At 38.9% G+C, this 27,755-nt stretch overlaps 1 protein-coding gene across 1 annotated transcript in view; it reads left to right on the top strand.

Moving 5' to 3' along the window:
• The first annotated feature begins 13 nt into the window (after positions 1 to 13).
• Positions 14 to 27,755, top strand: part of LOC141440001 (DENN domain-containing protein Crag-like) — a 27,945-nt gene continuing 203 nt past the window's right edge. The window contains exons 1-15 of the mRNA XM_074104458.1: positions 14 to 229; positions 424 to 589; positions 9,438 to 9,602; positions 11,987 to 12,226; positions 13,071 to 13,158; positions 15,240 to 15,399; positions 15,938 to 16,129; positions 17,433 to 17,534; positions 18,246 to 18,418; positions 19,115 to 19,206; positions 20,154 to 20,275; positions 21,092 to 21,194; positions 21,583 to 21,671; positions 22,399 to 22,563; positions 22,893 to 23,112. Of these exons, the coding sequence (XP_073960559.1) occupies positions 463 to 589; positions 9,438 to 9,602; positions 11,987 to 12,226; positions 13,071 to 13,158; positions 15,240 to 15,399; positions 15,938 to 16,129; positions 17,433 to 17,534; positions 18,246 to 18,418; positions 19,115 to 19,206; positions 20,154 to 20,275; positions 21,092 to 21,194; positions 21,583 to 21,671; positions 22,399 to 22,563; positions 22,893 to 23,112 (2,038 nt within the window). The 5' untranslated portion in view covers positions 14 to 229; positions 424 to 462. The remainder of the gene's footprint in view (positions 230 to 423; positions 590 to 9,437; positions 9,603 to 11,986; positions 12,227 to 13,070; positions 13,159 to 15,239; positions 15,400 to 15,937; positions 16,130 to 17,432; positions 17,535 to 18,245; positions 18,419 to 19,114; positions 19,207 to 20,153; positions 20,276 to 21,091; positions 21,195 to 21,582; positions 21,672 to 22,398; positions 22,564 to 22,892; positions 23,113 to 27,755) is intronic.

The raw sequence follows: 27,755 nt of genomic DNA, 5'->3' as shown, positions 1-27,755 counted from the left end.
ACTCGAGCTGTCATAGAGATCCCACGCAAACTTCACTCCACTCGACTCCACGATTAGTCGTCCAATCTGAAAAGCAAAAATGACGTTTGCGATGCACCTGTGTTTTATTTTATTTAATCAGTGAATGGTTCTATCAAAACGCAATAAGTTGTTAATGGTTAATAGGAAGAACGAGAATGTTTACTTCGTGTACGACACGTTATCAAAAGCTTACAAGTAACAATAATATGTACGTATTCACTTCTAAGGTTTCGAACCATGTTTTTGGCAACAACCTTCATAGTTTGTTATTTTATTCATGTTATTGGTTGTTTCAACGGTCGAATAACACTGCAATATGCTCGTTTCGATGTTTTTTTATTACGCTTTTGTATGACCGAAGTATCGTACTTTAGTAATATTTTTTCTGGTTTGTTTTTGTAGTGTCACCATATTTCAAGGGTAGTTGGAACTCCATTAATAATGGATGAAAAAAGGGTGGCGGATTACTTCGTGATCGCGGGTTTGCCCGAGACCCCTGAACTGCTGGATGACTCGGACTGTGGTCATCTCAAGGGATATGTTACAAAAGCACCTATAACTGATATCAGTAAGTTTATCAACTTTTACACCTTGCAGTCATTCTTTAGACGTTAGCTGATACCCAATCTTACTTTAAGAACGATTTTACACTGAACACAGGTTTCCATGACTGACACAACCATGTTTGTAATTGTATTGAATAAATAAGCTGCAACATTCTACAATTTTGTTCTCGTAACATTAAACATTTATTACAAAAACAACAAACAACCAATAAAAATGGTGACATAAAAAAATTATATATTACACATGAACTTGAGAACCTCCATTTTTTTGTCAGTTTAAATAAAAATAAACTTCTTGCATTGAATTGCCTCATTGACACTATTCTTTAGAACTTCAATAACAAATAATATATGCCAGGCAGTAGGTATAGCATAAGAACATGTTGTGACATGTTTCAAACTAACTTTACGTTTTATATTCTATTTCGTCAGCCTAATTCGTTAACCTTCAACACGAAAACCTGCTAAATACTCATTTTTATTAACTTCCTGTGATTTATGTAAGATATGCTGTTAATTATATCTTTAAATATCAAGTTTAGTCATAGCTACAAACGGTATTTTCAAAATTTTGATTAGTTAACAATTAAAGATTTTATGCAGTTTTCTCAATGACCTGTAAACTTAGTCCTAATGGACTTAGAAGGTTAACGAATTAGGCTGACGTTTTGTTCTAAGATGATTCAAATGACACATGATGATTATGTAACTTTGTGAGGCGGTAACTCATTTTTTATTTTTTCCAACATAGATTATAATGTTTAAAAAAATGAAATCACATTAAAACTGCTGATTGTTCTAATATTTGAACTCAAATTTGCTAGCAAATTGTTAAGTTACTGCATAGGCACTGTGTTATATTAACTTACATTCTTTAATGAACACCCTTACGATGTTGTTTCAATAGGCCGCAATTGCTAGAGGTGAGGGTTATCAGTAAAAATAAAAGCGGTAAAATAAACAAATTTATTATTAATTTGCAAGATTATTCTTCAGTCGCAAAGTGACACTCCAAGTGTTGAATAAATTATATTTTAAAAAACAAAAAATCCTATTGCCACTTTTAGCACATGCAAATGTATCTATAGTTTGCGTAACAGCAGGAGGGACTCTAGTTCTGTCAGTTTGGCATCTGTCATTTCAATCATGCTAGAACAAATAAAATAGTTTGACTTGACATTGAAAGTGCTAATAATTAATTACCTACTTCAAAATATATTTAAACTATTAACTCTTCTCAAGGTAATACATGTTGAAAAATATCACTCTCAACACTATTTTTTTATTGACTAAATTTCATGTGAATCCAATTGCAGAAAGTGGACAAAATTTGACTCTTATAATACTAAACAAGCATAAAACTACATAACAAGTTAAAAAAAGAGCTTTTAAAAAATATAACATTTTAGCTATGTAATGACCACCAATAAATACTTTCGAGACCAATTATGACACATGCCTTGCCAAAAATTCTATAAGATAATCAAAACTACTCTAACAAAAATAATTTTATAATGAAATTTTAGCCAAAAATAATAAATAACCACCACTTCAGATTGAGTCTACTTTAAACTTACCTTTCACAATACCCACCACCACTTACCATCTTACTATTAAACCTAAAGGTCAGGTAATTTCAGTTTACCTTCCATCCTTACTAATGTTATAAGGTAGACTTTACCTGATTCCGTCTGTGAAGATTTCGTTTATCACTATCCTGCAGAAACTATGTAACATCCCAGTATAAAAATAAGGCAATAAGGCTGTGTGCGAGTACTGCCTTTTCGCAACGTAACGTTTGGCAACCTGTTTCATTTCGCAACTTTTCATTTCGCAAACTCTAAAACTGTAAATATTTCAGGATTTATATCAGGGCCATAGTGTATAACCCTTTAGGTTAGGTTAGGTTAGTTTTACAAAAATCCTGAAATATTTACAGTTTCAGAAATATTAAACAGTTGGGAAATGAAAAGTTGCGAAATGAAACAGGTTGCCAAACGTTATTCGCCGAAACATTAGTAAACTCTGAGTGTGTGCCGCGTGCCATAGTGCTGCGCGCCAGTGTCATGATACCCCATTATCAAGTGGGCAGTTTGGTGGCTACCTAACATTATTGATTTGCTATACAAACTATCCAAGTCTCAAAGTTATATCTATGTATAGGAACTCCAAAATGCATCTGAAAACTCAATAAAAAAAACTTTTCTATTGACATTGTACATCACATCACTAATGTAAAGTAGCCACCAAACTGCCTGTTTAAAAAAACCCGACTGCATCAAAAAATACTAAAAAGAAGATAACAAGACATGGACATGGTGGTCTAGAACTCTGTTAAGTAGCTAACTTAACTTAACAGTCGGGACCCATTAGGTGCTAAGAATTTTTGAGCTGGTCACGAGCTAGGTATGTGGTGTTCAATAAAGAGTCAATGTATTGTATTGAAAATCTAAATAAACAAGCATAATCAATAAAAAAAAAACTCAATAAATTGTCACTTTTTCCACACAACAATAGTTACATTTACTAACCTGTTCATAACTGTGATAAGTCCATATCCATACTAATATAATAAATGCGAAAGTGTGTGTGTTTGTGTGTATGTTTGTCCATCTTTCACGTCGAAACGGAGTGACGATCGACGTGATTTTTGGTATAGAGATAGTTTATGGGCCAGAGAGTGACATATGCTACTTTTTATCCCGAAAAAATCCACAGTTCCCGAGGGAACAGCGCGCGAAAATCGAATTCCACGCGGGCGAAACCGTGAGCAAAAGCTAGTGTAAATATAATATAATGAGGAAGTATTTATTTAATCTTACCCAAATATTATCATATTATGTGTAATTAAAATTCTCAATTCAAGGTTGCTATTTAGTATGCCTCTCGCAGGGGCCATCATTGATATTCACTCATTACATTAGTCAAGTTCTGTCTGTCATGGTATTGATGAATAAAATTTAAAATTACGTTAGACTAGCTCTTGCCCATGGCTTCTTCTTTGCGGAAGAATTTCCTATGCTATGGCCAGTAGTGGAAGCGAGGGGGGCGGCCCGCCCCGGGTAACACTTTTAGAGAGCAGCAAAATTCCATTTTTTTGTCGCACCTACGATTTGGACCAATTACAATGAGCACGAAATTTTCCATTACTTATACTGTGACGAAATAGCTGAATCCCCTTTTTATAAATGACTAATTGTCACACGATGATGTGATGAGGACTGTTCTTGCCTAAAAGTTTTTGGGAATTAGATACTATAGTTTTTTTTTTAATTAAAATGGGGAGCCTAACAAACCTACCAGAGCTAGTTAAAAAGTAGTTGGACAAAAATTCCCTGATTTTTATTTGGTACTTATGATATTTTTGTTAAGAATTATTAGTGAATTATTATTAAATAAAAGAAAGAATTGTTATAACTTTGAAAGAAAAATTATCACGCAGGCGAAGCCATATTTAAAACTTGGTTAAGAATACAGTTAGGCCTAATAATATAATGTATAATAAGTAGTTGTCTTATCTATTCTCATTTATTACTGCTTTAAAAACAATTAAGTATTTATGTTTTGTCATGTAAATTTCACGGATGTTTTCGTTGAAAAATGAGAAAGGTTTGTTGTTTAAAAGTGTGTACGATTAGAAGAATATTAGGTTATATTTTGGTATTGTAACAACTACTTTTCACTCATTGCTCAGTAAAAGCGAAATCTCGTTAATTTAACCATTCATAAGATCTTGTAAGGGATACTAGTCTGAGCTAGATCTGTGGTCAAGTATCATGTTACTTCGAGTAATTGATATCTCCTACACACTTGCATATTTTTAATACTACTGCAATCCTTTTTGCCTGACTGCCCAAAGGAGGGTTATGTTTTTCGAGCGTATGTATGTATGTATATGCCCATTTCTTTGCTGTAGGCTACACTGCAGCTGTAGTGGTGTAGAACTGTCAAGTAGCTGATTTAAAGTTCAACAGTCAGGACCCATTCAAATCGTGACCAGCTCAAAAATTATTGGTCCTCCGTCATCAACTTGACCTTACATTTCTACATAGTTCAGTTCAGTCTATACTACATCGGCATACGGGGACCCAAGTCTCATAAATCTGATATGAGAGTTGAAAATTTTTTATTCTTAATCTACCTATCTATCGCATTCCATCCATCCATTCTGCATACAACGTGCTTCCATTTTCTTGCTCCGTTTGAAGACTAGAAAACTTAATACTTATAGTTATTTATGCTAGCAATATACTGCACTAGGTATAACATTGCATTTTAGCCGATAGCTGATAGGCCTACCGGTCAGAATGGAGCGCCGATTTCCTGTCACTTGAAACTGGTTTGTCTAGTCCAAGTAATCTCAAAGTTTTAGTTCGCGTCGTACATACAAAATTGTTTAAATATAACCTAAGTTGTAGTGAATAATGTCGGAACAGTTCGTATCTTGATTTCTCAATTAGCTTAAGTAAACTTCAGTCAGCTAGTTGAGAAAGTATGATAAATACCAATATTCCGACAAAATACGATGGGAAAACATTATTCAATAGATCTGTATATCCACTGATGTGCAAGGGCTGTTGGCCGTTACAAACTGACTGCATTCTAACTGCAACGTAACTGCCGCCTAGAAAGAAAGAAAGAGAGATTTATTTTGGTTCCATAAGCACCACCACTTTACAGTAAAGAGACTAAGGGGCTGTTTCACCATCCATTGATTAGTGTTAACTGGCGGTTAGGTGTGATGCCGGCTCTATTTGTTTTGTTCGAATAGACGGAGACGGCATCACATTTAACTGTCGGTTAACGCTAATCAACGGATGGTGAAACAGCCCCTAAAACTAGCACCAAAACTAAGTTACTTGGTGACACGACAGGACACCAAAAAGGGCCTCCACTCAGCATGTGTTGCCATACGTAATACAATACAATAACTCTTTATTGCATACCAATACAGTAAGCAGTACAGAAAACACGCAGGTTTTCAAAGGTAAGCAATAGGCGGCCTTATCGCTTTAGAACGATCTCTTCCAGGCAACCTTTACAATGTACAAAAGTAAGGAATAAGTTACGTTACGTCACGTTGTGCAGTAACGCTGGTTTTCTGTGGATCCGAAACGTTAAATTTATATGCATGCCTACGGCCCTATTGCCCATATATTTTCCATTGCTGTTGGTAAAACTGGACGCAAACTGCACGCTATACCACGCGCCATATAAATCTGCCTAAAAGTTCATTACTTAATACTCAGTTTTGACGCATTTTTGAGAGACATTTTTTATGCTACGTCTTTACGTTACTCCCGGATTGTGTTCGAATCGCTTAACGGTATATTGCCTATTCAATTATTGGAATTATACCTTTATTGTTTTTGTGGTACTAGTCGTGGCAATGAACTTTTAGGCAAAGTTAGGCGGCGGAAGGTATAGCTGTGATTGAAATTCTTCCGTTTTCATTGAAAGTCTTCCGCAAAATAACGCTTGAATCAATCATGTGCTGTTTATTTTCTTTGTATAATTTCGATGCGCGCAGCGCGCACTTTGAGAATCCCTGATCGGCTCTCATTCTGATAAATAGGGTATTCCTTATCGGGAACTTGACATTCTAAATGACTCATTGCAATGTTGTTGTATTGAAAATATGTCCTAAGGAACCTCATTGGACATACTGCGCGTAGTATAATAAATAATAATGAACATTATTACCATAGGCTACATGTGTGGGACTGTGCTATGATCCTTCGGTGTTCTTATCAATCATTACATCACTGCGTCTATTTGCAGCAGTGAGCAAGCTTTAAATATAATATTTCCTGCATACTTACTTGTGTTCACTTATTTATAACACAGAATGATAGAAAATAATACACTGAAAAACCGGACCGATACTTGATGGCGGATTGCCCCATCTAGGGCCAGTATGACATTATAATAATAACAATAACATAGAACGAATTATAAGGCTATTAAAAATGCAATCTCGTGTATTCCTTTCCTGATGGATGGTACATCGATATCAGCAACTGCTCATACGGTTTTAGGGTTCCGTAATTTGTTTCTTCATAAGTTTTATAAATGTAATTGTTTTTGCATAACCGCCTTTGCAAAAAACTATTTATGACCCTTCAACTCGACTGAAGCTTGGTTACAAACCGAGCTGTGACAATAATTATACCTACCCCCATGGTTTTCTTACATGATTTTCTTGTGTCAAAAAAAATACAGTAAATCAATGTAAATAAAAATGTAAGGAATCTGTATGAAATATTATTGTGTTGGAACGGCTCGGCTAATTTTTTTTTTTTAATTGTCAAGACAAGGTTTGTTTTGTATGACTTAATATTTTGTGAAAATCGACCGGAAAAGTCGTTAATTTTTAATGGTATTTTAAAATCTTCTAAATGTCACGATGTCACCAATTTAATAAAATCGAGCAACATGCAATATCGTGATAGATACACAGGCATCGCTGGGTACGAACAGCTAGTTTTGAATAATACTTTTTTTTAAATACTCTTACGCAGATTACCCTTTGTGAAATGCACGTGTTATACAGGTATATATAACATAGGTACATAAGCATCGCTGCTTCAGAAATCAGATGGTGTCATACACATACCTACAACCCTGTATCACTTAACAAAAGGCCGTTCTATTGACCCGCATGTGATTCATTCCTTATTGATATCACTGATCAATGCATCAATTCTATGCACAAGTTCGTTGACACCCCTTGTAACGAATAAGTAAATCTCGATGCCCTAAAAGAGTACGACGTTTATTTGTCGCCCTCGAAAATATGTACAGTGGCGGAATGAAAAGGTTGACCAGTTTTCAGATAAATTCGTTTACACGTTGCAAGCATTGTTACCTTTTTGAATGACATTATATGACGGAATATGTCATACTCGGTCGATAAAGCCATTTATACCTACCTACTGAGAAAGCAAAAACAGACCTTAAGGTTTTTTTTTATGGAATAGGGGGAAAACGAGCAAACGGATTGCCTGATGGTAAGCGATTACCGTCGCCCATGGACACCTGCAACACCAGAAGAGTCCATATCGAAAATACAAACTGAAATATAGATGCATAGACAAACCAGAAAAATAAGACCAGTGCTGGGAATCGAACCCAGGTCCTCGGCATTCCGTGCCACGTGCTATACCACTACACCACCACTGGACAGTGATACAGACACGAATTTCTCCTATGCACCACATATCTCAGCTTGTTTGTTTTCTTATTTAGTCACTTAAGCAGCGACACTAGCGACATCTATGTTGTAGCCCTCATCGAGAAACTTTCAGCACCCCATTGGAACTAAACGCTCACCCGGACAAGAGATGTCGTTATTAGCAATCAAATTAAGATTGGTTTTTTGGAATCTTTTTAGGACCTGGGTTCGATTCCCAGCGCTGGTATTAGTGTTAACTGGCGGTTAGGTGTGATGCCGTCTCTATTTGTTTTGTTCGAATAGACGGAGACGGCATCACATTTAACCGTCACATAACACTAATCAATGGATGGTGAAACAGCCCCTAAAACTTGGATATACTTAACCTAATTTTACACCATAAAAATTTGCCACGGTTCATGAAACTTCGTTATTTTTATATTTTAAATTTATATCAAATTGTTTTGCAATAATTTTAGTAAATATTTTTTTAGCATATTGGAATAATCTGGCCGTAAACCATTCGAATTCTAAACTAAACATGTATTATCTATGGTAGGCGACTCGAAAAAAGTGTCAATCAGGGGGGGGGCTACACGAAATTCGAATTTCGTAGTAACCCCAGTATCAGGCAATTTTTTTTTTTTTTTTTTTATGCCTGAATTCAATGTTATATGGTGGAGTTACGATCCAGCCACGACTACTCGCCAAGCGGTGAGGCGAGAGTTTTCCTTGTTCATTGCATGTTTGAAGCGCTCGCCCGTTTATGGTTACCTGGCAGTACAGGCAATGGACAGAGAACTCGTCGCGCTACCAGTAGCTTATAGTCGTGGCCGTAACAACTCTTTTTAAGTGACATTTAAAGTCATCAGGTGACCCGCATGTTCGTTTGCTGCAGGGCTACTACGAAACTAGAAACTCGAAGTTCGTGTCGTGCGGTCCCTCTGATTATACTATTTAATACGAGTGCGAGAGGGACCGCACGACACGAACTTCGAGTTTCGACGTACCTAAACGATGGAATACCAAGCACCTAGTGGGGTGTTGTCAGAAGCTGGAAAAAAAGAGGAATGAATAATTAGTGAACTGTTTGGTTAGTGATAGATGTATTAATTTTTCTCGGCCGTCGTCAAGCTGTTCTATTTTTTTTTTGTTCACTGATGTAAATTATGAAACAAAGGTCAATTAATTTTCATCTTGTCATCATCATAATTGCCACGCAATCGATGTGGTTATCACACGTATGGGATAAAATACTTTTCCTTCTCACGATCGTGATCAGTGGTCACTTTTCTCGTGGTCATTTATAGTGCCATATTTTTCCTGATTGGATTAGACGATTATTGGATGAAACAATGTAGTTCATAAGAAAATTTTAATACTGTTAAAAGCTGTTACCCGCGACTCCGTCTGCGTAGGATTCGTTTATGGCTATCCTGCGGAAACTATGCAATTTTCCGGGATAAAAACTATACTATGTCCTTCCTCGGCACTCTAAACTATATCTGTATACTGAATTTCATCTAAATCGGTTTAGCGGTTTATACGTGGTGAGGTAACAAACAAACAGACTTACAAACTTTCGCATTTATAATATAAGTGGGATAGTGGGTTATCATCGTCAAAAAGCCTTCATACACTTGTGAACCTTTATATAACCCTACTTATTTTTCTAGGTGTAGTGTTCCCGAGTCTTGGCGAAACGGTGCCGGATGACTACGAGTTGGTCGACTTGACACCGACGGGTCTCCCTGCCGACCTGAACCATGGCTCCATGCGGTCCCCGGAGTGCTTCCTCTGTATACGACGGGGGAGGGACCGGGCACCTCTTGTTGATATTGGTAAGTTTGCCATTGTATTTAACTACTTAGGGCTTCCGCTAACTCGAGCGGGTGCACGGCGCGGGCGCCCGCGCGGCATGCTTGTTTTATGTCATCTAAGCGACACACCCACACTAACGTCTTTCGAAAGTCGTCGTCTTGTCAGCGTCCGCGCAGCGTCGACGCGATGACAACGCCCGAAAGACGCTAGTGTGGGGGTCTCTTCGAGAGCTTAGAGCCACCTAGAGCAGCGCTGCGTAAGTGAGTCTCTGCAGGGCTAGGCTACTACGAAATTCGAAAATCGAAGTTCGTATCGTACCGTCCCTCTCACTCTTGTATGAAATAATATTAGCGTCAGCGCGACGGTACGATACGAACTTCAAATTTCGTAGTAGCGCGGGTGCACGGCTTGGCGCCCGCGCGGCGTGCTCTCGAGTTAACGAAGGCCCTTATCGGCCTAAAATGATATAAGAATAAGTAATTTAAAGTGACAATGTGACGGCTGGATTACTAATGTATGGACAAAAAACTTTTTCCTAGTACCTATCGCTTACCATTTGACAAAAAGTCATTGACAAAACAACTTAACGCAATTTAATATGTGGTAAGCATATTTTTTATTTCCCAAATTATTAAGTGTTACAAATAATTACTTGGTCATAATTTATTTTTTCCGTGTATCGTTTAAGTAGTCAAATGTATCGTTCGACAAACAAATACATAAACATAAAATGCAACCAAGATAATCTATATATTTTTTTTTACATAAATACACGCCTATTAAACCGCGAAGCCTCGTTTCGAGCTAGATAACTGTAAACCTGACCACACAAATACTCGTGGTCACTGTGTAAAAATAAAATACATCACACCGCTATTTTCCACGCAAAAGGTTTGTCATAATCCAGTAAACACGCTCAAGCTACGGAAAAGGTGACGAGCATAACGCCTTCTATTAAAGGTCATTATCGCTTAGCAACGGAGCGAAACCGCAAAGCAGTTACGTAACTGGCAGATAACGATGATAGCACAGTACAAGAGTACCTACCAACGACATCAAATAATGCATTTTTTTGTTAACTGTTTTTATCTTTCTTACATTTTTACGGTCGGACGCCGATCTCGTCCATTTACACCAGCACGCGCGGTTTTTCTCTCTATTCGCTCAGTGCATCCTTTTCTAACTGCCCGGGTAGAATAAGGACGCACTGAGCAGTAAATGACAATGGCGCGCGTGCTAGCGGTGCAGATTTTAAACGATACTCGAATGACATTTCGTTGATACTTCGCTATCGCTCGTATTTGCATTTTTAAGGTATCACAAAAACTGAAACCTTTCGAATGTCCCAGACGCTGTGGTTGCGTTTTCTAAAGGTTGACGTAGGTACTTTAAGAGTTTATAGTTTTATTAAATCTACAAATGGAATTGAAAATTCTGTTGCTCGAATATTTTTATGTGGATGATGTCTTGCGCGTTACCTAATTTTATCGGGACTAGCTTTTATAAGCGACCGAATTCGGAATTTTTAATGGCCAAAACAGGGCCAAACTGTTTACATTTTTCCAGTAAAATCGTTCTACTTAGTAGCAGACATTGCGGTAGGTACTCGATCGATCTCCTGTAACTCGTTAGGATTGTGTATAGCTACTGGAAAGATTTTACTGGATTAATGTAAACAGGGTCTTTGTCTGGGATTAAGATCTGATATCAAGCAACTTGAATTACTTGAAAGACACTACCTGAAGTGTCCTGTCTACTTAGAGAATTGCATTTGCAATTGCTCAGGCAGAATTAAAATAATACTTAGCATAATGAGAAGGTATTTTATAATGTTTAATGTTGGTCTGACTCGACTGTCGGGTTCACTGAGTCACATGGTTACAGGTACTTCGCATTTAAAGTTTTTATTTATATAATGTTAAAAAATGCTTTATAGATGTGTCATTCAATTACATCGCATTATTACTGAGCTTCGTTTCTTAGTTACTTTTTAATAAAAGTCAGACATCTAACTGAAGAGAGAACTGAATGGATGTAGCATCCCTCGCGCGCGCACTATGCAAGGATAAAAAACTTTAATCACTAAAATTGGACTAAAATGGAGCACGTTTGCTTAATAAATGCCCAATCACCCTAGATTTTAAGACGATCAGATTGTAGCGATCAGGGAACGCACCCGCAGGCAGGGAATTTCGCTCCTCAGCTGCCACTCCGAAAAATAAAGGACGAGCGAAAACGCTTTGTGCGATTTTTTATTTTTTCTTATGTCATCGCGTTTAATTTACATGGTTACTCGGAATGGATCCAATAAATCCATCGTACCATTGATGATTAACCCATAGAGGTAGACTAGACATTACTATCGCTTACTATCGATTTATTAAATTAGTTTTTTTTTTCACAGGCGTTATGTACGAAGGCAAAGAACGCTTAATGGCGGACGCGGAGATGGTCCTACTCTCGGTGGGCGGCCGTCTTGCTAACGTGAACAATTCGACAGCGAAGACGTTCATAACGTACCGTCGCGCGCACTCCGGCGCACCCTGTAACGCGCTGGTGGTTGTCGATGTGTGCGTCGTGGTCGCAAGCAAGGGAGAGTGCCCGCCGCATGCGTTCTGTATGATCGCGAAGAATTTGAATAAAGGTAACGTAGTGATCCCTATTTGTCCAGGGGGGGGGGCATGTTGGTCATGACCCCTGGGCCCTGGGGTGGGTCTAGGACGAGAATAGATATTTTTATGAACCCATAGATTTCAATAAAATCTTTCTGCGACAAAAGAGGAGAATTTATTCTCGAAAATACAAACTGAGATATAGATGCACAGAAAGACCAGCACTGTGAATCGAGCCCAGGTCCTCAGCAATCCGTGCTGCGTGCTATAACCCCTATACCACTGCTGGACAAAACGCTGGGCAAAACTGCTGGGCGTAAAAGTAACAAATTTGGAGTTGAAATAAAAAATACAAAAAGACTCCAAAAAACTAACCAGAATTTATTCTGTTATTTGATTAATTTTAAAATATTCCAAAATATAACTGGAATTTGACCAGGCGGCCCCTCTCTTAGCTATAAAGCTTGATCTGCCCTCGCATTCGTCGGAACCGAATACCCGGGCAAAATGTGCTCAAAGTCCAAGTGATCAAAGTAATGACGACACATCAAGTTTTTCATTATCAAGCAGGATTACAACTTTAATCTACGACCTTCTGCGTCTTGGCATCTTGTGTCACTGTCTGAGATTAGGCACCTAGAACAGAGGGCCTTATCGCCTAACGTTTCTGTCGGTCGCGATCGCAATCAAATGACAGTTTTTGTATACGAAATCTGAAACGTTAGGCAATACGGCCTCAGGTCTTGTACTACGAAGTTCCATTTTCGTAGTTCGTATCGTACCGGCCCACTCACGCTTTAATATTTTTGGACATTTGTATTAATATGTTGGCGCCGGTATATCTCGTTGATTAACCTAATTAACTTTTAATTGCAGGCTTGATGGGCAGCGATGTTTTTCTCTGTTACAAAAAGTCGATGAACCGTCCGCCTCTAATAGCTTACAAGCCAGAAGTACTTTTTAGGTAAGCTATCATAATAATATGCATTTTTTTTACTATACCTATATAATTCTAGCGGGCCCGGTTTTGCATGGGTATAATTTAAATAACCTGACCAACAAAAAGTTAAAAACCCTCGGCTTTGTCACTTCAAAGTTCAATATGTCAAAAACGGCTAAACTGATTTTGATGAAACATGTCTAAAAACCATCGCTAAAAAACCTGAATTCAAATCGGTCTACCCGTTTAGAAGCTACGGTGCCACAGACAGACACACACACAGACGCACAGCGGTCAAACTTATAACACCCCTCTTTTTGCGTCAGGAGTTAAAAAAAAACTCTAATCAAAATCACGTCATATTTGCAGCTTCATTTCTCAAAAACTATACCCGCGCGAAGCCAGGGTGCGTTGTTTTGTTAGTATAAAATTATGTATCATGTATATCTAACTGATGGTGAACACCGCATTAAAATTCATTGCTTTGTTTAAAAGATCTAAGCGTATAAACGGCGGGGAGTAACATATTTTATACTATGTAAGGATTTGATATTTTTAAGCCATTGTATCTGCTCTACACCATTTGTTAAAAATGGGAGTCGACATACCTATGTCATATATAGTACCTACTATAACAGTTGCTCAAACTATTAGGTATACAGGCTGAGGTGAAGATTGGTGCAGATATTTCACAGAGTAATTGGTGAGGTCATTAATATAATTTTAAATTAAACTTAGAACTTATCTTACCTTAGACCACACGTTTGGCGTTATTTATTCTAAAATTCGAATATTCTATTTCTTGAAAATTTAAACCCTTGTGCTATAGCACAATTTTTTTGCTTTAATAGACAGCTGTATATTTGTTAATTTATGCTTGGGCGTCTATGATTAAACATGTAAAAGCAAATTTTTTTTGAGGACAATCGAAAATTCATGCGTTAATTTTCGCAAACGGTAAATTTTGGACTTAGGTAAGTTCCCTCAAACATTACCTTATTGGATTTACCAATCTGTAAAATATCCACATATCGTCTATCACCTTGTATAAACGCTGTAATGAAAAAGTCGACTCAAACCAAACACTCGGCGCGATCAAATTTCAATTTGTGCAATCACTTTATCCGTGTTACCTTTCTAGCTGAAGGCCTCATACCGCACCTAAATTAATGTTAATTGACACTTTCTCTGTTACACTGCTACACTAATTCGCGTTTCCGACACCACTGTAAAACTATATTAACAGCAATTAGGACGAACATGCTTTCGTTATAGGGATATGAAATATTTGTTTTTTTATTATACTCAGTGGCTTAAAATTTGGGCCACTCTACATACAAACTTACCTATTCCTGTATCCATTTGAGGGCCAGATTTTTTGCCGCACAGTATATATTTTCTCCTTTTTAGGGTTTTGTGCCTCAGTTGGCAAACATGAAAGTTTTCAGTTCGATACTTGCAAAAGTACTAAGTTTTCTTTTTACATATTAATGTGCACAAGGATAAATAAAAAAAAATATCATGGGACACTTCACACCAATTGAAGTCCCAAACTAAGCAAAGCTTGTACTATGGACGTTTTTGATGGATGTTTTTGCCATGAACTATCCGTCTTAAGTTTGGAGTAAAGTAGGTGCAAGATGCATCGAAAATGCATTTTATTAAATCGCATACCAGTACCGCCTCGTCTCGAGCGGTTAGTATTCTTGGGGCATGCACTCACTACATCAACTCCGTAGCGACGCCGAATCGCCTCACTCGCGCGCGTGGTTGCCACGCGCGGATGGCGAGTGAACCACTCCCTGCCCGACGCTTGTGATGCGCGCGAGGTCCACTCGTTGCCAACGCGCCGTCCGCGCGTAGATCACCTGTCGACAACGAGTGGACGCCTAAAGTCGAGGCGGTGCTGGTCGGGTGTCGGGTGCTGTAACTTTAAGGCTGCACAAAATAGCTCGACCACCCCTGTCTTATAGGATCACTTTGTTGTCCACCAATCTGTCAGTCCGTCCATCCGTCAAGACCCTTTTCCTCAGCGATATTCCACTCAAAAAACCCTCAATGGAAGTCTAGCTAGGCCTCTTCGTAATCTGTCACTATTATTCCAGGTATCCAATGACTGAGCGCCGCAGCCTAGCTTTTCCTACATCCGTACCGCTGTTCTGTCTACCGATGGGAGCTACGTTAGAACTTTGGCCCACTAATGCCGCCAAGCCCAAGCCGGTGTTCTCTACTTTCGTGCTGACTGTTGCTGACGCTACTGACAAGGTATGAGGTCAGACCTTATAGGACGTCTTATTAAACTTGTGGTAAATATAAACTAACAGTACTTAGGCGAAAACGGAAGCTGGAGGGTGAGGAAAAATAAGGAAATTGAAGTCCTAGTGTCCTAGTTGAAAAACCAAAGCGTCTCAGACTCAAGACTCGATTGGATCGAGTCGTGAAGAGAGCTTACTTGGGACAACCAAGTGGACGTAAACCGGTTGGTCATCCCAGGTACCACTGGAGGGACAAGGTCCTGAAAGACCTATTGGATATCGGGGTCAAAAGCTGGCAAGAGCTGGCCCAAGATCATAAAGCATGGCGTTGTCTGTTGTTAGAGGCCAAGACCTACTTCGGGTTACTGCGGGCGGATAGTAAGGTCAAAATAATAGATTGAGTCTGGCATTATTTTCCGGAGGTCCATATCTTATTACATTGCTTATTCGCTACTTCTTTGCGACAAATGTATGTTTTTATTCAGAACCTGTCGTCCTCTATTTCCTCAGAAATTGTCACGTTTTAGCACACCTTCCTGACATTCCAGGTGTACGGTTCAGCGGTTACGTTCTACGAGAGCTATCCCCACACGCAGCTGACGGAGGCTCAGATGGAGCAGCTGGGCTGGCGCGAGGGCGCGTCCCACACCACGCACTCCCTCCATTTCAGCAAGAGCATATGCCTGCTGTCCCGTTGGCCTTTCAGCGATACCTTCGAACGGTGGCTGCTCTACATACTTGTGAGTATTCAAAGGAAACCCCACTAATATTCCAAACCTACACTTGCCTTCCCGCCTTACAACGCGCGCTCTTATGCTAAATCCTTCACTATCCATTCGGTCAAGCTGTGGAACGATTTACCCTTGTCCCTAAGGGAATCTCCGTCTGTGGCCTCGTTCAGGGAGAGTTTAAAGAAATGATGGCTGGACACTGACACCTGAGATGAGACTGTTTCGCTTTTGTAATAGGTTTTTTTGTTTTATGTTTAATTTAATGTAAATAATTTTGTATTTATTTTCTCTCTTTTGAGTGTCTCTTTACTGCACGTAATTTTCACTATCTGCTTATCCCCTGTATAACAAAATGTTTTCTCCTAACTAGGTTAGCTGGAAGAGATCCCTTTTTAGAGATAAGCTCGCCTTTGTTCTCCTCTCTGTGTATTTTTATTTTTATTTTTATGTGCAATAAAGAGTTTACATAGTTACATACATACATACAATATTACAAATGCGAAAGTTTTATAGATAAAGTTAGATTAGGGGTAGATCAACTATTTCTTGTTGTTTTTCTGTCCCTTCAGCGGGGGGCAAAAGTTCTACAGTTAAATAGATGAAATGTTGTGTCACTTACACTACCGTGCTGATTAAATGACCAATTATAGAAAGGTTAAAAATAAAAAAATAAAAACAAAAACTACCACAAAAATGCATGTTTGGCAAATTTTAATCCTAAACATACTGTTATAAAGAGTGACTCAGGAGACCGTTACTATAGCAACGAGTGACAAGAAAAAGTTGATCAACCCAGAAATAAAATAATACATTTAATTAACATTCCATAAGGTACCACATAAATAATCTCCAATGTGGGCATACTATCCCTGCACCCATTATTCGCACCAGCAGGGCTACTACGAAACTCGAAGTTCGTGTCGTGCGTTCCCTCTGACACTTATACTAATAATAAGAGAGCGAGAGGGACCGCACGACACGAACTTCGAGTTTCGTAGTAGCCCTGCTGTTACAGACACACACACAAAAACAGTCAGTGGAATAATTTGGCGGCGAAGTTTTTCTAACTACGATATGATTACCTTCAAAAAGCGAGTGTACCATTTCTTGCAAGGCCGGCAATGCATCTGCAGCCCTGATGGTGCTGCGGATGTCTATGGGCGACGGTAATCACTTAACATCAAGTGAACCGTCTGCTCGTTTGTCTGCTATTACATTAAAAAAAAAACCCTAATTAGTGTACGGTGATCTCAACGCGTTGCTTCGAATTACTACATGTTTAGTTTAACTAATAAACGATATTGTTTTTCAGGAAATGTCATGGAGTAAACTGCCACTGTCAATACCCATCGAAAGATACGTTACGCACTTATTAGAAGAAGTACCGTTTCCAGAACCGACAATATTGTTACAGGTTAGTGATATTCTTTTGTAAATGTCACACTTTGTATTTCACAAATGGGGAATATGCACGGAACATAAATGTTCTCTTAACCTCCTGAGGTCACCATATCAATATTTAAAATGAAATTGTTAAGAATTTTTACTTTATTCTCTTCTTCTTCTTCTTCAACCTTGATCTACCCAATGCTGAGTAAAGGTCTCTTCCATTTTAGACCATTCTGTGCGGTCGTGAGTTTTCCGCATCCAGTCCTTCCCAGCCACTCGCACCAAATCCTCCGTCCATCTTGCTGGCTGCCTCGCCACATTCCTGAACCCCTTTCGTGGTCTCCACTCCAACAACTTTTTGCCCCATCTTCCATCGAACCTACGGCAAATATGGCCCTTTACTAATGTAAATTACTTTTTACTGCCTTTACTTTATTACTAATGTCAATTATGACAATTCGTGAACTGTTGCTTAATTCCCTTGAACTTAAAGTATACAATCTAATGCACATTTAGGCCGCACAAGGTGTAGTTTATACAAAACTGGCAAATAATATGTATGACGTAAATATCATCAATACTTTTTGTAAGTGTAGGTAAATAAAAAACTCTTTCTTTTAATATCTTGTTGAAAAATAAGCGAGATATGAGCGAAATTTGCATTCGATGTAATTTTGGACAATTTACGCGAGCGAAGTCACGGATAAATGTCAGTAAGATGTTTTATTCGTTCCAGCTGTCGCCAACAAACTCGAGCGACCGCGTCATAGTGACCCGTCGCGACGACCAACCCTTAGTGCGAAGCGGTGCTGGCTTCAGACAGTTGTTGCTTAATCTAGGACCAGATAACTGCCTGTTGCTTTTAGCACTGGCTATCACTGAGCAGAAGATTCTTATACATTCGCTGAGGTAAGTTTCCAATCACAAGAATGTGAATGTGTGTGTGTGTGTGAAATTGATCTTGAGTTATATTCTTCTCTTTTCTTCTATAACTGGACATTTTGCTCAAATATTATGACTTAGTTTCTTGTGTCCCAGTAATCCTGTTTAACGTAATGTGCTTATTGTATTGAATGGCTCAATTTTGGTCATCAAGGTTCAATTTTGTTGTCATATTGATTTTAGATACGAGTTTTTTTCAAAGTAGTGACGATTTGTAATTTCGTAAGCATGCATTATGTTATTGTACCCAAAATAATAAAATAAAATAAATAAATAAATATCGAAAATTTAAAAGATCCAAAGCTGCGTATCGATTTCGCATGGCAAACCACCGAACTTCAATATTCAAGTGTGCGCGTGCCGTGCTACGGACGAAGGGCGAATATCAGCGTTTTTTTGTCATTAGTGTGCTAAGAGGCAGATGTTATTAAAAGGAGTCGTGCGCAGGGTTAAATTTTTATGAAAATTTATTCATTTCATGTTGGTTTTTGACGGCGCGGTAAAAGAGTGCCAGTTCGTTGTGCGCGCAGTTGAATGGATCTCACGTATTTTAGTAGGTGCGAAAACATGGATAACGACAAGTGTCATACTTTAAATAGATAATATAGAACAAAACAGTGTCTATGGAACAGTAAATTTAAAAAAATGCTACATTTTTTTCAGGCCAGACACACTTACAGCGGTGTCAGAAGCCGTCTCAAGTCTACTGTTTCCTTTCAAATGGCAGTGCCCTTACATACCACTTTGTCCTCTAGGTATGTAACAAATCTCTACAGTGGGTTCTTAATAATCAGGTTTATTATGTAAATGACGTAATGCTTCACTATAGGCCTTATGAATGAATAAGCTCAAGAGTTGCTCAGCAAGCTGTGTGGAGAGGGCTATGATGCTCGAGGTTTCTCTACGAGTTCGAATCAGACATGAGGAGATGCATAACTCCCGCAGGATGGCGATAAACGAACTCTTAGCCGGCGAAGAAAGATCATTAAAAAAAATCCTTTGCGTAGTTTAAAAGATCTAAGTATACATAGTTACATACATAAGGGAAGCGATTAAATTTTATACTATGTATAGAATTTAGCATGTAAACTACAGATAGCGCGCGAGTTGAATGCAGAGCTCAGGAATGCGATAGTGTTGTGACCTTATTCGAATTAATGATGACGAATTTAACGACATACATAATGTATGTCGATAAATTTGTAAAAGGAATGTTATTTTAATAATTTTCACATTTTTTTTACTTTCGCGCTTTAGACACATAATTATGTATATAAACAGGACTTAGCACCTAACCTTTTATTTGTTTCATCCATCGTGGTCGCAACGTGACTCAAAACAATGGATGTAAATCGATTAAACCGTCAAAAAAAAACGGAAATAAAGAACAACAACTTGATGGATTCGTATTAGTCATCATGAAAAACAAAAAATAATATGGGGTGCAACGTGCAACATGAGTTTTAACGCGATCGATATGTGTACGACAGCTATCAAGGACAGCACTACACTAAAGGTGACTGATTCGAGGCGTGTGGATAGCGGGGGGAGAGGCTCCCGACCGCTCTTCACCTCAGGCCCCGATTGCATTCAACTCGCGCGCTATCTGTACACATGGTGTTACAATATGGTTCTGTATGTGTGTTTTACAACAATTTTAGTTTAGAACTAGGTCTATTTATTGTTTTTTTTTATTTTACAGGTTTAGCTGAAGTATTACACGCGCCGTTGCCATATCTAATAGGAGTTGACTCTAGATTTTTTGATCTCTACGAACCACCGCCCGATGTGACTTGTGTCGATTTAGACACCAATAATATTACGGTAAGTTTCAGTATAAATTCGTCTTTACCGAGTCTAGCAGTAATCTTATTTATGCGTCGGAAGTAGAGGGTCGTGAGTTCGATACCAGACTCACACTTCTGTTAAAATTTCGAGTTTATGAGCTTTTTGGAGAAGTAAATCAGCGCGAGAAAACTACACATCAGCGAAGCACTTCAAGAAATTGTGTCAAGTATTGAATCCACACTAGCCCTTGTAGGAGCTACAAATCTATTCCTCTCATTGTGATAGAAGGCCTATGCCCAGCGACAGAACGCGTAAAGGCAAGAAATGGTGGAGAAAATACTTAAAATAGTCAAAACGAAGGACTACAAATGTTCACTGTTTATTATTTTTAGTAGTATGAACAATTATAACATTTCGTCGGTGATACTGCAATACCGCGTAACTGGCATTTTCTATAAGGTATCATTTTCACTGACAAAACACTACAATGTCAGTACTGTTAGTGCAGTGAAAATTGTACCTTATGGAAAATGCTACAGATAATTCAACTCAGTTGTGCGCGCGGCCCTATGTGTGCGTGCGCTTGTAAATTTACAACTTTCACGTGACGCGGCAGTAGTCGTCCGAGCAAGACGTGTTCTTATCGCTTTACTTGAGTTGAACTATCTGTAGTTACGCGGTATTGCAGTATCACCGACGATTTATAACCGTGGTCTAGCCAGAAAAGTAAATAAATCATTTCATTGCAACTCTCGACCGATCGCTTTTGCCTCATAACCTCAGCGGCGCCGCATTTTAATGCTCCCGATTGAATTTTTATATGAAGTCTTGATAATTATGTGTATTTTGTAGATATGTGAAACGCAGCGTCATATATCGCTGAAGCTGCTGCCCAAACGACAAGCGAGAGCGTTAAAACAAACGCTCGAAGTGCTATATGGCAGCATACGACCTGGTACGTTGGGTAAGATAGATTAACCCCTGTTTGTTAAGATAATGTTATCTTATGTTAGTGGGTGATCGTTTGCGATAATTTATGTACCCCACATCAAAACTACTGATTAGCGATACAAGTGGAAAAAAGTTAGGTTTGAAAGTTGAGTTGCAAGAAGAATTTATATCCAAACATTTTTTTTCTTAATTTCAATGTTTTTCCACTGGTATCGCGTATTAGTAATGCCTAGATATGAGTAGCCTTAATGATGGTTAAATTATCGAAAAGGATATTCTTAACACCATGTAGTATAGCAGTATTTTTAGTGCATAGATTTAACGATTTTGATGGCCGAAATATGGTTGTTAAAATTTAATGACTAAAGTTTTTGAATTTTTTTATTACTTAGCTTCGCCGGTGCATCATTCAGGCGAAAGCAAGTTCAACGGTGAACCCACCACGAGTTTAGACAGGGATTTTCAGAGAAGAAAAAAGGAGGTATGTTTTTGTTTACTTCTTCTTTAGCTTCTCTCATTAATTAAATTACATACGCCTACATCACGCCTCTTTTCCAACGGGATAGGCATAGACTACGTTCTTCGACTTGCTACGATCCTGGCATAAAACTCTCGCTTCCTCTACTTTAATTTGTTTATTTATTTTCATAAATCTATGCTCAAATTGTGGATGTACTCGAATATTTTTAAATTTATGCTGGTATAATAGTGGATCTCAAGCGAAGAGTTGCTCAATATATAGTACCATTTTTTGATGAGTAATGACGTATGCGAGACATTTGCACACTTCCAGAAGCTTGAGGGGCCCATAACCTATAGTTAAAAAAATAGGGCAATCGAAATATACTTACCTTTTTTTACCTACAAATAATGAAAAAAAAAAGGATAGCAACGTACTTAATAAATGGTGCTTCAAATATTATTTTAGTACCGTTAACTCAGGTTTCAACGTCATCTAGGAGGTTCATCGCAGCCTAATCCAATAGAAAATGCACGATGAACCTCCTGAACTTTAGCAGCTCTGTTATTGTTCGAAATGTTAAAAAGTCCGTTTGGACTATTGATGAACGCTTGGGACTACAGAAACCTTAGTTTACGGTACTAATTTCATTGAATATCCACACTTTTTGCACCAAGTTATTTTTGATGTCTTTATAAATGACTGTTCTCTTAGACACCTTCCCTCATGATGACAATTTAATTTGCAGTATGCTTTAGAACTGCGGATACAAGAGGCGTTCCTGCGTTTCATGGCGGTGACGCTTCAGGGGTACCGGAGTTACCTGATCCCCATCACGAAGGCGCCCACCGTTGGGACGACGGACCCACACGCGCTGTTCCATATGGACGCGTTCATACGGTCTAGAGATAAAGTGAGTTTTTTTTTAACGGAACCAAAAAATAACAAATTTAAAAAAGTTAATGATTCAAACCTCGTTGTCTTCTTATCAGTGGCATGGCGTCATATTTCCGTGGTAAAGCCGAAGCAAAAATCGCTTACAATTTTCACAAATCCGGTATGTCCTGTTGCCCTATTGTATAATAATATTGGGCAAGCCGGTGGGATAAGGGTTGTATGGGCGCTTAGCCACTGCTTCTTATAGTCTAAAAAATTAGTAAAAAATATAGAAAGGTAGTCTTAAACCGTGTTCATTGTGGTGCACACTGTCAAATAAAGGGTACCGCTAAACTTTAATTCCAGACGCAACAACGCTTCTTCACCCTAATGATGCGTACCCAAATGTTCACGCGGTTCATCGAAGAACGCTCGTTCGTCTGCGACGTCGACCAAGGGCTGCCTTTCTTCGACGAGTGCATAGAACGCGTGGCGAGCGGCGACACTGGCTCGCTGCTCGGCGCTGAGAACAGCAACGCTTCCGAGCGAACGGTGTTCGTGCTCCCGCCTAACCCTCTGGAGGACGGTAAATATCCCGTTTATGTGTGTATGTATTATGTATGTAAATACTTATACAAAAAAACAACACAAAAAGGGTACAAAGGCGAACTTATCCCTAAAAGGGATCTTTTCAAGCTAACCTGGTTTTATAGTTTTAATAGGAAATAAGCAAACATTTTTTTTATTTGTTCATATAGGTCATCTTTATTGTTTGATAAACCTAGATGTCGAATACTTTTTACGAAACTATTTGAATATCTTTAAGAATATACGTAATTATATCGATGTTTTAAGTTGCTAATTAGACAGAAAGATCCGACTTGAACTATGACGTCACATCAGCGATCATAACATAAGCCCTTACGAAATATCAATTTTCTAGAAAGAGATGCAAACTTCCTTATCTTGTTTTCCAACGGATTATATCGTGAGAGTGTGATGGTGTATGTGTAAGACGACGCTCGATCGTATGTATCGGACTAAGAGCTTTCTTCGACGCGGGCTCGCTGAGAACAGTAACGCTTCCGAGCCGACTTTGTTCGTGCTAACACGTAACCCCTTAGAGGATGGTAAATATCCAGTTTATAAAATTTCGATAGGGAATAATGCAAGTACAGATACCTTATCGAATCTGATATCGAAACATGTCGAGCTAAACTCGATTTAAGGCGCTGTACGTAGTGAAAACTACAATTTTAGAAAATATTTAAATATACTTACACAATACTTACAACTGCAATTTTTTATATGTATATTTTCAGTCTATTAGCTAGTTTTTGACTTCATCAAAAACACGATTGCTGACAAAAACCTCGATAGATTATTTTTTTGAAAAAGAGCCTTCATTTACACGTTAAACCAAATATTATGAATACTATTATGAATATCAACACAAAATTTGCTTTATTAAATAGTTTTTAGTGGATTTAGATTTATGCTTCATAGATTTTCAATAGGTTGAGTACATCAATCATACCAATTTATTTCGTCTTTGGCAAAATAAAACGGTTCTAGCGCGCGGCGGCGGCCAAGTATTTCCCAGTCGCCAGTACACGCGTGTACGTGGTCGACGACGGACCTGTGCACATTTTTCTAACGCGCTAGTACTACTTTTGAGAGCAAATAATATGGGTAATCGCAGTATTAAAAAAGTTAAGCGAAAGAGGAAACGCATAAGTGAACTCAGAGCACATATGAGAAGCTTTAGAGTACCTAAACGGTAAGTACCTACCACACACTAATTGACCGGCCGGAGTCGGGCCGAGTCAGCAGGGCTACTACGAAACTCCAAACTCGAAGTTCGTGTCGTGCGGTCCCTCTCGCTCTCGTACTAATATAATAGTATAAGTGTCAGAGGGACCGCAACCCACGAACTTCGAGTTTCGTAGTAGCCCTGCTGAGCGGATTTCACATTCGTACTACGACCGCAAGCTGGTTGGCGCGGGCCTCGGCTGCTCACGGACGCGGACGGCTTCGTCCAGATTCTACCGCGACTGCCATACAAATTGTAGGCACGTTGTATAACCTATACTGCTCACGGCGAACATGCAGCGAACCTTGCGGCTACTATGAAACTCGAAACTCGAAGTTCGTATCGTACCGTCCCTCTCGCTCTCGTATTAAATAGTATAAGTGTCAGAGGGACCGCAACCCACGAACTTCGAGTTTAGTAGTAGCCCTGCTGAGCGGATTTCACATTCGTACTACGACCGCAAGCTGGTTGGCGCGGGCCTCGGCTGCTCACGGACGCGGACGGCTTCGTCCAGATTCTACCGCGACTGCCATACAAATTGTAGGCATGTTGTATAACCTATACTACTCACGGCGAACATGCGGCGAACCTTGCGGCTACTACGAAACTCGAAACTCGAAGTTCGTATCGTACCGTCCCTCTCGCTCTCGTATTAAATAGTATAAGTGTCAGAGGGACCGCACGACACGAACTTCTAGTTTCGAGTTTCGTAGTAGCCCTGCTTGATCCCTTTGACAGTTTCACTGACATTTCTGATAGTAGATGCAACAGTTTCGATCTAAGTTTAGATTTTCTCATTTTTTTGCAGGCAAAGGTAATATCTTACATTCAGCCAAGTTATTTAACATAAATTATTTTAATAAAATAAGATGGTTGCACTTGGTTGCACTAGTAAATTATTGACAAAAACATGTACTCCAACTGCAATCCGGCTGCAAAATGGGAGTTTGGATGCAGTTATTGCGCAGTTAGTACAACTGCACCAGCATTCCAACTGCCAACTGCCATTTTAGGCAGTCGGAGTGCAGTTCTTACGCAGTTCTGATGTAGTTCTGCCATTTTACAGCCGGATTTCAATTGGAATGCGGTCCGTGTGTACCAGACCGTACATTACGACGCCTACCGCCTACCTTATCAGCGACTTATTTATTATAGGTACTTCGATTTGTAATTTACCTTCACGTAAATCAAGATTGGTTTTGTTGGAATCTTTTTGTATTTTTTATTTCCATTCCAATTTTTTTTTTCTCTTACGGTCATCTCGTAAAACCTAAATTGAAAATACTAACTGAAATATAGATGCACAGAAAAACCAGAAAAATAAGACCAGCACTGGGAATCGAACCCACGTCCTCGGTATTCCGTACCGCGTGCTATACCGCTACACCACTGCCGGTCAACCACCACTGCTGGTCACTGCTGGTGGACCAGCAGTGGTGTAGCGGTATAGCACGCGGTACGGAATACCGAGGACTTGGGTTCGATTTCCAGTGCTGGTCTTATTTTTCTGGTTTTTCTGTGCATCTATATTTCAGTTTGTATTTTCAATTTTGAAATTAGTTTGTCTTTAATTTTTTCTCCCAAAATGTATCATCTTTAAGTAAAAGTGAAATAAAGTGCCCGGTTGAAGTGTAGCCTTTAGAAATGGACTTGAAAAATGTATAAAAAAAACGAAATTCAGATGTAGAATTATGAAAAGGAAACTAAAACTACTGAAATTAACAAAAATAGTAACTGGTATTACCAGATCCAAGGTCTCCATATCACGTGTCGAGCACAGTGTATATTTGCTGTGTGGAGTGGTGAAAATCATCCACTCAAAATAGAAATCATACTTATAGATGATACATTTTGGGGAAAAAAATGAAAGACAAACTAATTTCATTTTATATGGACTGGTTACTACCCGAAATTGTTGATTTCCGTCCAGCTCGGGGAATGCCACTAAGGGAAAAAGAGTCTTCATCAAAAATAACTGTAGAACCTCCTCTGCTGAAGAAAAAGAACTTTCTTCTACATATCTATACTTTTCAAGCGACGAAAATAGGGAAAACATCGCTTCATGCTCCAGACAATCAACTTTGGAATCTCCTCTGACTGAAGATAAATAACTTTCTCCTACATATCCATACTTCTCAAGTCACGAAAATAAGAAAAGCTTCGCTTCATGCTCCAGACAATTTTGGAAGAGCTATAAATTTATTTAAAACTAATTGTTGCCGTCGACTGCGTCCGCGCGGAATCCGATTTAGAGCAATTTTTTATTATATCCAAAATATTTTTTTCCGTAACATAAAGTATCCTAAATGTTGACCAGACTAATAAGCTATCTAACTAACTATATTTGGCTCAGGGACCCAAAGAGGGTCTTGGCCTCCGAAACAAGAGCATGCCATCTGTCCCGATCGTGCACAGCCTCTTGCCAGTCGTGGTCGTGGAGACGTCGATGATCCGCCTGGACACTGTCCTCCCAGCGTACGCTCTTTCGGCAGCCCGATCCTCTCCCATTCGTAGTAGGTGGCCGAACCAGCGAAGTCTGTGTGATTTTGTTACGCCGATGATGTTGGGTTCAGCCACCAGCTCCTGGATCTCTCTCTTTTTACGGATCCTCCACGTGCCGTCGTCTCTCTTGACAGGTCCCAGGATCTTACGCGGAAGACCTTCCTTTCCGCTACAAGGAGTTGATATTCCTCTTTGTGTGTTAGTGTCCAGGCCTCACAGCCATACATAAGGACAGGTCTTACGACAGTTTTATAGATCCTTAACTTTGTATTCCTGCTGAGAAGCCTGGACAACAACACCAATAAGCTATCACTACACAAAATTTCGTTGATTTCTGTTTAGTAGTTTCTGAATTTAATGATTAACTCAGGGACTTTATACATCCCCTTGGCCCATAGAGCTTATGGGGACGGAAGCATTACCATGTCCTCGGTACCGCTCTGCTTTCAGAGCATGACATTAGTGCGTGTGAGCTAACTTGGGGGTGGCAGACGTGAGCTTGCCTTCGGAATCCAAAAGCTTAATGGTTGCTTGACCTGAAATGTATATTTCAGATTTTTATTTTATTTATGACGGTGGAAGCATTCTACACTTTCTACTGAACGTAGATATAGTTAGTGTTTAGTTTTGTAACTAAGGGACCCCATACATCCCTGTATTATACTAAAATATTTTTTGTAATTTTTTTCTTTAATTGTAATACTGTAGTTTTTAGTACTATTTAATTTTTGCAATTATTTTATTTTGAAAAAACGACTTTCTGCCAAGTTTCTTGCGGCGCATTCTTCCTTGGCAATGAATAATGATGGTCTTTCCGAAAGCGCTGCTGTAGTTTAAAAAATGACGTGTAAAAGTGCCCATTGCGGCCTATTTACTGAATAAATGATTTCATTTCATTTCGTAAAAGTGAACCA

This window comes from Choristoneura fumiferana, chromosome 21 (assembly GCF_025370935.1).
Source record: "Choristoneura fumiferana chromosome 21, NRCan_CFum_1, whole genome shotgun sequence".
NCBI classification, from domain to species: Eukaryota; Metazoa; Arthropoda; class Insecta; order Lepidoptera; family Tortricidae; genus Choristoneura; species Choristoneura fumiferana.
This window is presented reverse-complemented; position numbering and strand designations above follow the sequence as displayed.